The sequence below is a fragment of the Mercenaria mercenaria genome, chromosome 13 (assembly GCF_021730395.1).
Source record: "Mercenaria mercenaria strain notata chromosome 13, MADL_Memer_1, whole genome shotgun sequence".
Taxonomy (NCBI): Eukaryota; Metazoa; Mollusca; class Bivalvia; order Venerida; family Veneridae; genus Mercenaria; species Mercenaria mercenaria.
This window is the reverse complement of record NC_069373.1, coordinates 11,257,511-11,271,654: the sequence shown is the minus strand read 5'-3', so window position 1 is coordinate 11,271,654 and position 14,144 is coordinate 11,257,511. Positions and strand designations below refer to the sequence as shown.

The window sequence follows — 14,144 nt, the reverse complement described above, 5'->3', positions numbered from 1 at the left end:
CGTCGGTGATTAGTTCAGAATAAAAACTGAAAGACAGTTCTTTCAACAATAGTAAGACTGTGAAAGTGACGAATGTTGTTAAAAACGGATGGAGTAAAAAAATAAAAACAATTGCAGTTTACTTAGTAACTGAGCTGGGCCACTGCCTGCTTGAAGGACTCATGGCCAGGCAGGGTTGCAATATTTAGGGGTAACCTGTCCACAAGACTGTGGTATGGGGGGAAAGGAATATTTCAAGTAATCTGAACTGACATGGACTTGACGAAGACTTAAGGGATGCGTGTGTCTAGTTAACCTGGTAGGGGCTTGTAAGTATTTGGGGAGGGAGATAGCTACAAGGCCATGGTATATCTTATAGAACATGACGAGCTTGGAGTCTAGACGTCTATTCTCAAGCGTGCGCACGTCAAGGGTGTTTTGCATTTTGTGTTACGCTGGAGTAACGCGAGTAATCATTCTTGACCCATCTGATCGTGCGTCGCTGGACCATTTCCAGCTTGTGAATATTGACCTGTGTATGTGGTGACCATGCACAGGAGGCATATTCAAGCTGAGGCCTGACCAATGTCTTGTATGCTAGAGTTTTGATGCTTTCATGTTTTGTTTTGATGTTACTTTTGATGAAACCTAGTTTTCTGTTTGCATTAGTTGTGATTCTGGAGATATGTGTGTTCCATCTAAGATCGTGACTGATGTCGACACCAAGGTATTTGGCATCTTTAACTGGGGACAATGTTTGGCCATGAAGATTGTAAGGGAATTCAATGGGTTTCCTGTTGCGTGTAATATTGAGGACCTGACATATACTAGGATTTAATTCCATGTCCCATAAAGATTCCAATTTCTCTAACTTGAGATCATTTTGTAGCCTTTAACAATCAGAGTGGGAAGTTACAGCGAGGTAGATGGCCATGTCATCTGCGAACAGGCGCACCTTGGATGTAACCATGTCGTGGAGGTCATAATTTTTGGGAGACATGATAAAAGTACAACACGCGCTTGACGAATCAACAATTTGTAAGTCAAACAACGACTATAACTTGACAAGACTTACATAACCAGTCATTTTACTACAATGTATTACAAACTGGAATTTTATTGCGGTAATAGTAATAACCTACATACTACAAAGCTTCAACCCAATTTTCAACAATGTTCTTAAACTTAAGTTATGCAAGTACGTTTGTAGATTCCTTGTGTTAAGTGCAAAGGTTACAAAGATACATCAACATTAAGTGGACATCATGATACATACTACATCTGTACCTTGTGTAATCAACTCCTAGTCTGGTAAAGATCAGCTTCATCCTACATTGCATATAATCAATAGACAACATGAGCTACAAGCCCTTGTGCAGCAAACTTGTCACCCAGTAGCAGACATACACTATTTTACCTCCTGGTACAACTGTTTGAATACAGAGATCCAACCAAGGGTTACCAGTACCATTTTTCATGTCTTTGGTATGCATGGCCAGGGATCAAACCCCTGATAACTTTCACTCAAAGTGGACACTCTACCATTCAGCTATTCAGGCAGTTGAGGAGTTACTGGGTACAGTTCATTCTGTAATGAACTTACAATACGCAAATAAAAAGTCGTCAAAATCAGGTTGCATAGTAATATTTTATTCATTTTGTGTTTATTTAGATGAGTGTTCAAAACTACAAAACGTGGTATAAGACTTGTCTTTCTGCAGTCTAACAGAGAAAAGTGTATGGAACATGAAAAATAACAAAAAATAATTCAGCAGTGTGCCAACAGAATCACTAAAGTGGTAAAATGTAGAGTGTGAAAGAGATTGTTGTGGTACAGTCATAACTACTTTGTTCATTGAAATATTGCATAAAAATATGTTGTCTCCTTGGAGAAATGCTACAAAAATGCTGACCTTCTATAACATATACTTTTGCTGCAAGAACTGATTGCTTGAATACATGTATATATTACATGTATAACACATTAATTTTGTAGCTCTTTCCCTGTCTGACAAAGTCGTAAGTCTGCTTTCTTCCCGACTGAGCTAAGAATAAGAAAATATGATTTGAACATATCACTCTGCTTTATATTTATTAACTTCCACATGTAAGAAATATTTATGACTAAGTTTTGACTATACAATTAACAACTGAGAAAACATCTAAATTTTCACTGCATCTAAATACCAGTTATTTCAAAAAACCTTTAAACAGGAAGTGCGAGGTTCTATCTATAAATATGAGGTGCCATCAGGCTTATTGTCAATTTGGTTTTTGTTTACTTGTTTACGACATACTTGTGCTTTTAAACAGTTTTTGTTCAACAGTATTTCAGAAATATTTCTGTGATCAGTTTATTTAACCAGAGTTTCTGGGTTCTATACCAGTACTGACTTGTTCCCTGCAAGAAAGTGACTAATCACCCCCACCCACCCCCCACATGAATTAACCTTTAACCTGCTGGCTGCAAGTGATTCTGCCTTTGCGACCAGTGCAAACCAAGATCAGTCTGCACTAACCACTATTCAGTCAGTTAATTTTCAATGAACACCCCTTTGAATACTAAGTGGTATTGCCCGAATTGAAAGATGGACCAGTCCATTTTATAAATGTAGCAGGTAAAGGTTAAGAGTTATTGGAGTCTTCATGCAGAACAAGTGCCTGACTATGTGCCAGAACCCGCAACCTCCCTATGCACGGTCTACTTGTCTCACAGTTAACTTGGTGCACTTCCTAAATAAGAAGTCTGCTGCCTGGGATGGTATAATCTATATGTAAAAACAAAACTCAGATGTAATGAATTAATGTTTATAGCTAAAAATGTTTTCTCTATTAGACTGCATAATAAAAGCATCATTCTTTTATCAACATTTAATATAAATAAAAAGTTAAACAACAAAAAAACAGATCTATATACACTTTATACAAGTAAGGGACAAGTTTATACATACAGATGATGTTATTATACACTAACGAATAAATGTACAGCACTACTGTAACTGGTTATATACATCTGTATTTATTTCGAAGCAAACAAAAAGCGGTAACAATAATGCATTGTAAATGAAGAAATCTGATGAATCATTACATTAACTGTCAAATTCTAAATTTTTCTTCAGAAAAAAAAAAAAAAAAGAGTAACATTTTAAACAAAGCTTTAGTCTTGTTAACTGAAATTGTTTACACTACAGACACCAGCAGAACTGTTCTATTTAGACCTGTGTTCTGATAAGACCTCTATGAACATGAACTGTTCCTCATTACATACCAGTTAGTACATGTACGTACATGTAAATTTCTTATTCATACCATAATTAAGTTATTAAGAGTAACAAAACATTAGTAACAGCTCATATTTCGAGGAAAATTTAAGTCCAAAACAAATTCAATTACTGTTGTTCGAAATTAACTGACTGTTCCTATTATGCATATCAAAAACAAATCAGACCTTTGGAAACATGTATATTATTATCTAAAGTAAAACATTTCCAAAATTTCTATCAAATCAAGATTAAATACATCTCATGATTATCTTGCATGTCTGGCTAGCATTAAATTATCTAAATCAATAAAAATTAAAATTTAAAGCCTTGCTATGTTAACTTCCAGGCTTTCTTTCCCAGTACTGATGTCCTATATAGTATTGGGATGTGAACCTTAGTGTAGTTCAAACCCAAAACTACACGATTGTGTTCAGATTTCTCTCCAGTGCACCGTTCAATATAAGTTATATTAAGTGTAAACAAAACAATAATTCAGCACTAAAACATGCATCTTTAAACATTAACAACAGAGATGTTGGAATATCATCCTTGTACAAATACACACACCTGTAGAATTTTATATTTGAGCAGTGCCGTGGGAAAACCAACATAGTGTATTTGCATCTGCGCAGTCTGGTCAGGATCCATGATGTTCAATAACAGTTTCTCTAAATCCAATAGGCTTTGAAAGTGAACAGCATGGATCATGACCAGCCTGCACAGATGCGCAGGCTGGTCTGGATCCATGCTGGTCGCAAATGCACTATGTTGGTTTTCTCATGGCGCAGCTCATTTTATTTCAATAAGGTGTCAAAATTCAGTACATTATAATTTTCAAACAAGTTTGCCAGATACATTCAAAATGTACTTGAAACAGTTAACTCTGAAGCCTTAACCATGTAAATTTACACCGCAACTTTTTACATATGAGCCGTGCCATGGGAAAACCAACATAGTGGGTATGCGACCAGCATGGATCCAGACCAGCCTGCGCATCCGCGCAGTCTGGTCAGGATCCATGCTGTTCGCTAATGTTTCTCTAATTACAGTAGGCTTTAAAAGCGAACAGCATGGATCCTGACCAGAACTCGCGATGCGCAGCTGTCTGGATCCATACTGGTCGCAAAGCCACTATGTTGGTTTTCTCATGGCACGGCTCATATTTATTGAACACATTTTAGCACTGCTATTATTTAATATTACATATAAAATTGATTAAAGATAGGTGTACATGTACAAGTAGGAAATTGCCATCTCATTAAAAAATAACAAAGCACTATTAATTTAAGTTCTGCCTAATGAAGTATACATGTCTGGCTAATTAAGTGTGGTTAGTAAAAATACTAAACATAATTGAATATTTAATGCTTTGCTAAACAAAATATTTAATTTGCGAGTAATCTGTTACAAACACAACAACCAGTTACCCTAGAAATAATATCCTGTTTTATTAGTGAAAGGAAACAATATGAAAGTACTGAAAAAGCAGTAGCTATATTGCAGATATTCACTAACATCAGACTGTAAGCTTTGTCTGACATGTTTCAAATGTCATTTTTTTTCATACAGAATGGAGAATAAAAAAATACACAATTTTATAGTATACCTACTTAGTCTCTGTCTCAAATGCAGCATGTTTCTTACTAACAAATACAAAACCCTGTATTCAACTGCCATCAGATATGGAAAAATACTGTGATCAATCAGCAATAATAGCAAGCATCAAACAGATCACCATTTAAAACAAGTTTTCAGTCTAATATATTTAGAATCGTAGTCAACTTTGGGTCATATAACACCTGGAATAGGTATATAATAAAAGAGGCGTTAACACAGTACCTTCACCTGCAATGATGCATTCGGCTCTCGTGGTTTTTATTGCCAGGCTGGAACATACTCGGCCCAAGCGTCTCGTGGGATACAGTCGTTGCAAAAGCCACTTAAGCCAAATACAACATTACAGTTTGAGGCACTGTTGTAATAACCATATTTTATATTTCATGTTTCCTTCCAAAGTAATTTCAATACCTGAAATAACATAAATGCGGAATTTGTCACTTGAAATGTTAGAAACTGAAGACAAGCAATTACAAGTAGAAAGAAATTTACCTGAAATATCTTTTATATATAAATCAGCAATTAGCAAATTTTTCTTCTGAAAATATAGTTTTGAAGTGCATGAACATGCAACTTCAGTACTTCTGATTATGGTCTCTAGTTGTGAAACAGAAGTGGTGTATATACATGTGTTTTTTTATAAGAGACATTATAATGTCAATAAATTAATACTTCATGTGATTAGGTCTGCTTGTAAGAGTGCACTAAATAATTCCACACAACTTCATGGGAGTAGGAAAACAGCAGTTAGAGCTCAGTTTCCCAACTCATACCATCAATTCTAACATGACTTGTTAAATATAACTTAAGATATAATGTATCATAGACAACATACATTGCAGCATACAGTGTAAGAGACAATCATACATGAAATCACTAGCTGAAACAAATACTATATTATGAACAGGGGCATTCATGTATTCCATTAGGTAAGCTAAGGATAGACAACTTAAAACAAGGGTACACAGCTTCTCCGTCACTACATACAGTAGAACCTCTCCTAAGGACACCATTCCAGCTAACACCTCTCTAAAGATGTACATCTGACTTCCAATATGACAAAATCTTGGTAAACTAATATCCCAAGAACAACAGCTTCTGTACAACATTTACAATTAATCTAGTGTTCCGAGTGGTGTTCACTCTGGGCAGGTGTTCACTCTAGACAGGTGTTCACTCTAACAAGGTGTTCAGCTAGACAGGTGTTCACACTAGACAGGTGTTCACTCTAGACAAGTTACATTGTATAGGTTCCAAAACCTTGAGGTTAGGCCACAGTACAACTCTGTTCTACATTACTTCATATCCCTAGGATATTATAGACTGTATGTATGAAAGAGAAAAGTCACATATTTGTAGACATTAGCACCAGGTAAATCAGCTTATATCATACACGTAAGAAAAACTGCGATGAATTTTGTGTTAATTGTTTTTCATATTGTGAGATTTTAGACAGACCAGTACATTAGTCCTTTGAATAATTAAAGAACTTCTAATGCAAACTGATAGAAATTAACGATAAACCACAGAGTTGGTCAATCAATTAGACATTAACTGGACATTTAATAAATTGATGGCAATTTGATTGGTCAATATATTATGGAGACATATGCTGCCCTAATGAAACGATGATATACATACAAACTTGTAACTCAAAGTGTGAAAAGTGGCTCCATATTCAAGCTTTGTTAAAAATAACGAAAAGGTCACCACAGCACTTAATCCTTGCTAAACTTAATGCATGCACCTTAATGATAAAATATGTGTTAAATGTGTGCATGTGAAAGGTAAGAATAACAAAGAATATATAACAAAGCTATAAAATAGGAAGCCATTTTCAAACATATGTAAATGATATATAAACATACTCTCACAAAAATAAAGTATAATTAAGCAAGGTTTGAAGCTGATTGAAGTAGGCAATAAGTTTACAATAAATAATTTCATTTTGTTTAAAAATACAAATTTAACGAACAAATTTAAACAATCAAATATGCAAACAAAACATCATGGCCCTATATCGCTCACCAGAGCTGATCTGGCCTACTGACCAAGTTTTAGATACTACATGACCCAGTTTCAAACTTGACCTAGAGCTCATAAAGACAAAACTCCTGACCAAGTTTCATAAAGATAGGGTCACAACTGTGGCCTCTCAGTGTTAACAAGTTTTTCTTTGATTTGAACACACATTCGGACCAATTCTAATGAGTTTCAAACTTAAACTGTGAACTCTCGAGTGTCCACAAGATTTTCCTTTGATCTGTCTTCCTGACCTAGTTTTTGACCCCACATGACCCAGTTTCGAACCTGACCTACAGATCATCAAGACAAACTTTCTGACCAAGTTTCATAATTATTGGGTCCCAACTGTGGCCTTTAGAGTGTTCATAAGGCAAATGTTGACAGACACCGACATATGCATGACAATGACCGGTCACACTTTGAGCACTTTGTGCTCTAGTGAGCTAAAAATAAGAAATGCTATCAATTACTTGCATTCCAATTCTCTTTCCTGTAATAAACTGATAACTGGTAATTTTAAACTTCAGTTTTAAAAGTATTCTTATTTTCTACATGATATCTTACATTGCCCAGCAACTTATATCTCAAGCAAGATGAATTTATCTAAATGCAATTATTCCATGAAAATTCACATGTATGGGTAACCTTAAAATAGAAAATATCTACTGTATGATGCTAACATAATGAAGCTGGTCCAGGCTGAATTGTGTCCACAACTCCAACAAGTAAATCAACAAGAGCACCGCCTTGCGGGTGCTGACGCTCATCTGATTTTTTTGTGTATTAGAAATATTGTCCTACCCATGATTTTCTAAGTCTAAAAAGGGCCATCATTCTTGCAAAAAGCAGAATAAAGTTATGTTTCTTGATGTACAGTGTCCACTTATGATGGTGAAAAACTATTGCAAGTTTTAAAGCAATAGCTTTGATAGTTTATGAGAAAAGTTGACTTAAACATAATACTCAACCAAGAAAATGATTTTCTAAGTCTAAAAGGGGCAATAATTATTGCAAAAAGCAGGATGGAGTTATGTTGCTTGCTGTACAGGGTCAGCTTATGATGGTGAACAAGTGTTGCAAGTTTCAAAGCAATAGCTTAGATAGTTTAAGAGAAAAAGTTGACCTAAACATAAAACTTAACCAAGAAATCTGATATTTTCTAAGTCCAAAAGGGGCCATAAATCTTGCAAAAAGCAGGATGGAGTTATGGTTCTTGCTGTACAGGGTCAACTTATGATGGTGAACAAGTGTTGCAAGTTTTAAAGCAATAGCTTTGATAGTTTAGGAGAAAAGTTGACCTAAACATAAAACTTAACCAAGAAATCTGATATTTTCTAAGTACAAAAGGGGCCATAAATCTTGCAAAAAGCAAGATGGAGTTATGTTTCTTGCTATACAGGGTCAGCTTATGATGGTGAACAAGTATTCCAAGTTTCAAAGCAATAGCTTTGATAGTTTAGGAGAAAAGCTGACCTAAACATAAAACTTAACCAGGCAACGCCGATGCCGACGCCGACGCCGACGCCGACAACCGCTCAAGTGATGACAATAACTCATCATTTTTTTTCAAAAAATCAGATGAGCTAAAAACCATACAGTACGTTAACAGTAATGCAATACAATGCAGAATCTACTAAATGACAAAATGAAAATACAGTAATTCCAAGCAAACATAGTACATACAAAGCATAACTGATCTACTTCCATATTTCTTACAAAAAGAGTTTAAATGAGCCGTGCCATGAGAAAACCAACATAGTGGCTTTGCGACCAGCATGGATCTGGTCAGGATCCATGCTGTTCGCTAACAGTTTCTCCAATTCCAATAGGCTTTAAAAGCGAACAGCATGGAGCCTGACCAGACTGCTCAGATGCGCAGGCTGGTCTGGATCCATGCTGGTCGCAAAGCCACTATGTTGGTTTTTTCATGGCACGGCTCAAATAACTTTTAAGGTAGCAGACTTGTTATAACACTCGGCAATTTGCATGTGGGGATATAATCTCAGTATTCCTGCTCATTCAAGCACATGGCTTTTTGTACCAGTCAGGAAATGCCAAAATCACAGAATACGTATCTGTTTGTCATGTAGGTCCTTTACCTTAAATCAAAATTTTGTACTTCAGAAAATATATAATCTAATAGAAAAAGTAGCACTTTGGAAAAACTAATTTCAAACTGACTCCTCTGGGAAATATTTTGGCACACAGAAAATACAACAAAGTTTTAAAGCTTTTTTAGCACAAAGTAAAGCAGAAAAATTCATCAGTTTGATTATCATATGACACATCAGATTCTAGAAATTATTATATGGAAGAAAAAAGTAATTACCCTGTAGCACATACATTCTTTATAAAAGATGTTTTTGAAATAAGTAAGCCAATGCTTGAAGTGAAAGTCACTGTGGAAAAAATGAGCCACGCCATGAGAGAACCAACATAATGCATTTGCAACCAGCATGGATCCAGACCAGCCTGCGCCTCCGCGCAGTCTGGTCAGGATCCATGCTGTTCGCTAATGGTGTCTCTAATTACAATAGGGTTTGAAAGCAAACAGCATGGATCCTGACCAGACTGAGTGGATGCGCAGGCTAGTCTGGATCAATGCTTGTCGCATATGCACTATGCTGGTTTTCTCATTGTGGGTTTGATATTCCAGTGTTCAATGCTGGTACTGATTCTAGCAGTATTGCCCTAGAATGGATGCTGGGGGTGGGGATGGGGACTTTGGAAGTTACTTGATTACTGATTACAGGTAAAGTATAAAACTTCTAGAACTCTATAATACCTACTCCTTAAAAGTATGAAGTGTTTCTAGACCTGGCTTTGATTAGAATAACGGACATGATTGTATGTAGATTATATTTGGAATAAACTTAGAATAAAGTCAAATAAATCAACTGCTTTACATATAAACATTTGGCCAGAATTAATATCCATTCAACACATGGATACAAGCATTTCAAAGTATTCCAGAATTCACTTGGCACTGTGCTTATATGCACGAAACAAGATATATGCAAGCAGCATACTGCTGTTACTTCTATCAAGTGTATAGACCTGCCAGCTGACTATTTACACATGCATGTACGAAAGTCTCTATCCACTTATTCATTTCTTTGTATCTGGCAGTATCTTCATACATCCTCAACAAACTGTACAGTGTGTTATCTTCACTTTTACACACTGTAGATACAGCAGCCTTCATCTGTAACTACTGTATTGACGAAATTATCGTGCAACATTTGACATCACATGTAGATTGTTGACGAACACACAATTGGAGGGACATTTATACGATGCTACGGTGCAGCAATCATTACGTTTGGGAGGCAGTCAAAGTCTCTAGTGAAGGGTATAATGCCAGCAGAATAGCAAATAACAGCATCAATAGAGGTATACATGACACGAACGAAATCTGAAACAGAATACAGAAACCATTATATACTGGTTCTGTATAAATATGGATGTTACCGCTTTCTTATAGTTATTAAACTTGGCCTGATTCAGAAAAGATATGAGTTTTATTCTTATACCTCACTCATCTCTCGATGTCATTAAAGTCATTTAAAACTGACTCTAAACTTTATGAAATAAATACTTGGGTTTTGCAGTTTCTATCAGAGCATGAAATCCAATTGAAATGTTACAAGTTGGTGCAGGCCTTTCACACAACTAATGTCATTCATACCCAACTGAAAATTACTCAAACTGCAATTTTAAACTATCTTATATTAAAAGTTGTGCTTCTTTTTAATGCAGGGCATTTCAATTTATCAATTGTTGCAAACTTTTTAGTTATAAAAGTAAAGTACTAAGGGTGAAATGGTATCACAATGCTAGTTTTCAATGAGCAAAATCTAGTAAAATGCATGCATTCCATATAGAAACCTTATATTATTGCAGACAATAAAGCACTGTTGTGTCAGAAATGCACCATCTTTAACATAGTTAATCAGTAACTGAAATTATTATGGTCAATAGTTAATCAGTTACTGAAATAATTATGGTCAATGTACAAAGGCTGATGGAAAAAAAACATGTAATAATCTTTAATTGTTGATCGTTATACATGTACATTTGTATATGCAAAATACGTAAAATGTTTCATTTCAATTCTGTTTCATGAAGAGAAGAATGTGTATTCATGAAAATGAGCAGAAAGGCATTCATATAAACAGAGATCCAAACCTTGAAGAATGTATGCAACAGTCATATATCTAACAGTGAATAAACAGTTTCATTCATGTAAATACAGAGGTCATCACTACCAAGAAACTAGTTCTATTTCACTGGTCAATTCTCACACATGTATGTCAAACAGAAAGTAGTTCAATCACAGATGGTGTGCAAACATTTCAGATTGTACATTCAGAAATTAAGGTATGTTGCAATGTGCTACACTTTTGTTCTCCAGTAACATCTACCCAACTAGGTAGATTCTCTGCCTGCATAAAATTTAGAAAACAGAACCTTTGTATTTATTTTTAGAAAGCCTACTATCGCTGACAAACACAGCCTGAATGAGCACAGCTCTCAAAAATTACTGATGTTTCTTCTAAACTCTGCATCTTTGTTTCTGTAATGCTTCTGTGACAGATTTTTAGTGTATCAGAGAATTTTGTTATGTAAAATAGGTTCATTTTTCTACAATCAGTATAATCTACCCAGCCAACAGAATGCCACTGGACAATATGATATGTATAACAGAGTATGGGATAGTTTGCAATGAAGAGAATATGATATAGGTTTGTATGTTTACACAGTCCTGACTGCAGTAAAATTTCATTCTGTAAAAGCTAAAAACTACCTTTATTTTCTTCTTGGCTAATTAAACACAACATAGCATATTTAATTTGATCACTGAGTAAATCATAATAGCTTCAATGGAGAGAATATACTAGGAAATAACTGCAAACAAGTTGAATGAACAACATCTGTAAAACTTTTACAACTATGTATGTGCCACTGATGCCCCGGCTTACTACCACTGTATGGTCATATATTACTTGTTGACAATGCAATACTATTAAATTAAACAGTAAACTAACTTATTACTTTGAGACAGGAGTGAGGGACACTTCAAAATTCATGCTGTGCACATTTGACATGATACCCAACCCAGTCATATTATACGGACACCGGGCTCACCAGTCCTAGTACTATCATCTTAATGTTGAGCACCAAGCAATGAAGCTACTGGTACCATTTTTATGTCTTTGATATGAGGCAGCCAGGGATTGAACCCTAGACTTCCCGTGGTACACAACTTTACATGCTCATTAACATTACTATATAGTTTCATGTCTTGAGGTGAAATACTTTTCAAGATGCCTTCATTTTTCCATTGAGGGCTATAACTCTGAGTGAAACCCTAAACAATACCCAAGGTTCAAATCTTCACATGCTTCACATGTTCTTATAATGTTTCATGACCCTAGATCAACTATTTTGATACACATGTGATTCAAATTTTGAAGTTCTTTACGCACATTTTTGACTGAACCATGGGCCATAACTCTGGCCTTACTTGAGCGTAATCCCAAATGAAATCCCAGGCGCACAACTTAAAATGCTGAAAAACAATTCTTAAGACGTTTTATGACTCTAGGTCAAACACTTAATGAGATGTGCACAAAATAAATCATGAAGGGAGAACAGATGGATGGACAGACAAGGGCAGAGCTAAGAACCCCTCTCCTACCACACCACCAATTTTTTGGGGGTGGGGTATGTCGGGGGTGGGGGGAAGGGGCACATGAATATTTAAGCTTTCAAAGTAATGGAATGACTTTCATTTCTCCATTGGTGACACCTCATTGCCAACGTCTGTTTACCAAACATCACTTTATAAACAGCTATAGTTTTTATACAAAAATTAATCATCAATTGTATAACTTATCCTAATACCACAAACAAAAACAAAAACAAAGCTGTATATGTTTAACTGTTGTTTCACAAAGTTATCATTACTTACAATTTTACTTCTGCCTGCTATACGACCATAGTCTCCTGACATACGTTTCAGTTCAGTCTTGAGACGAAGTATTTCTTGATCACAGTCTTCACATTTCTTCTTCAATTTCTTTATCTCTTCTTTAGCTTCCTGTAACTATAGCAAAAAGAACACTGTAAACATCTTTATCAACTAGTATAAAGTCTTTTTCTTCTTTGCTGGGTTTAACTTTAACACAGACATATCTACAGGTCATATTCCAGCTAATGATGATGGAGAAAGATCCCGTGTACCCTCAGGCCATTATTTTAAACACAGATAGTCACCTGGGCAGAGTTGCTGACTTTCTCAAATAGAACAGGGATCAAGCTAAGTTCTTTTCTTTAGAAAAGATAATTCTCCCTCTAGTTTTGTTTGTTTGTTTTGGGTTTTAACGCAGTTTTTCAACAGTATTTCAGTCATGTAATGGCGGGCAGTTAACCTAACCAGTGCTCCTGGATTCTGTACAGTACAAACCTGTTCTCCGCAAGTAACTGCCAACTTCCGCACATGAATTATCAGAGGTGGAGGAAGAATGATTTCAGACACAATGTCTTTTATCAAATCGTCGCGGAGAATATATGCATTGTACCCTCCCAGGGGATCGAACTCACGACCCCGCGATCCGTAGACCAACACTCTCCCTAATGAGCTAAGCGGGCGGGCTCTCCCTAGTTAACATATACAGAAATGGAGTGACATATAGAAGAAGTGGGGATATTATAAGCATATTATAAGATTCTATCACTGGTTGCAAGTGCAGATGTGAATATCCCACTCAAGTAACGTTTTTTCAAATAATGTTTGACACACTTGCAAATTGTCAACAGGGCAACTTGAATTTCCAAATTTGTTAGATTTCAGCAGATGGGATCCCAAAAGCATTATTTCACTTAAATTGTCCCTAGCTTGAGCCCTGATGAAAAAATTATACACTCCAAGCCAGATTTCAAACTGGGAGCAATGTTGGGTGAGTGATTTGAAATCAGCGACCTGTACGACTTGGCCATAGAGACCCCTACCTACTATGTCAGTTACCATGAAATAGAAAATACTATAAAAATAAAATAGCATTTAACTATTAAATACTATATCATACAAACATTTAGCATTATGTTACAAAATAGCAGCAATTAACTTTTAAAAAAAGTATCTTCTATTCATAAAACTTAATAATTTATCCCTATTATACAGTTAATGTCTTAACAAATATCACACCCTAAAAGTTTGAAAATTTGTAATTACATCTGAATTATTTAAAAAATATT

The 14,144-nt window shown here is 35.6% G+C and overlaps 1 protein-coding gene and 1 long non-coding RNA gene across 8 annotated transcripts in view; one reads left to right on the top strand and one right to left on the bottom strand.

The window, feature by feature from the left end:
- The first annotated feature begins 5,993 nt into the window (after nucleotides 1–5,993).
- On the top strand, nucleotides 5,994–7,188 carry LOC128547825 (uncharacterized). Its single transcript, XR_008366670.1, has 2 exons — nucleotides 5,994–6,028; nucleotides 6,079–7,188. It is a non-coding gene; the product is annotated as an uncharacterized LOC128547825 (long non-coding RNA).
- Nucleotides 7,189–8,691: 1,503 nt separating this feature from the next.
- Nucleotides 8,692–14,144, bottom strand: part of LOC123529853 (sarcolemmal membrane-associated protein-like) — a 96,697-nt gene continuing 91,244 nt past the window's right edge. For 3 of the 7 annotated variants that reach the window (XM_045310413.2, XM_053521172.1, XM_045310416.2), the window contains 2 exons: nucleotides 12,859–12,993; nucleotides 8,692–10,299 (listed from right to left, as the gene is read on the bottom strand). In XM_045310413.2, the coding sequence (XP_045166348.2) occupies nucleotides 10,201–10,299; nucleotides 12,859–12,993 (234 nt within the window). In that variant the 3' untranslated portion in view covers nucleotides 8,692–10,200. Of the gene's footprint in view, nucleotides 10,300–10,345; nucleotides 11,709–12,858; nucleotides 12,994–14,144 lie in introns of those variants that run through there. The other 4 variants (XM_045310411.2, XM_045310415.2, XM_045310410.2 and 1 more) reach the window with 3 other exon arrangements.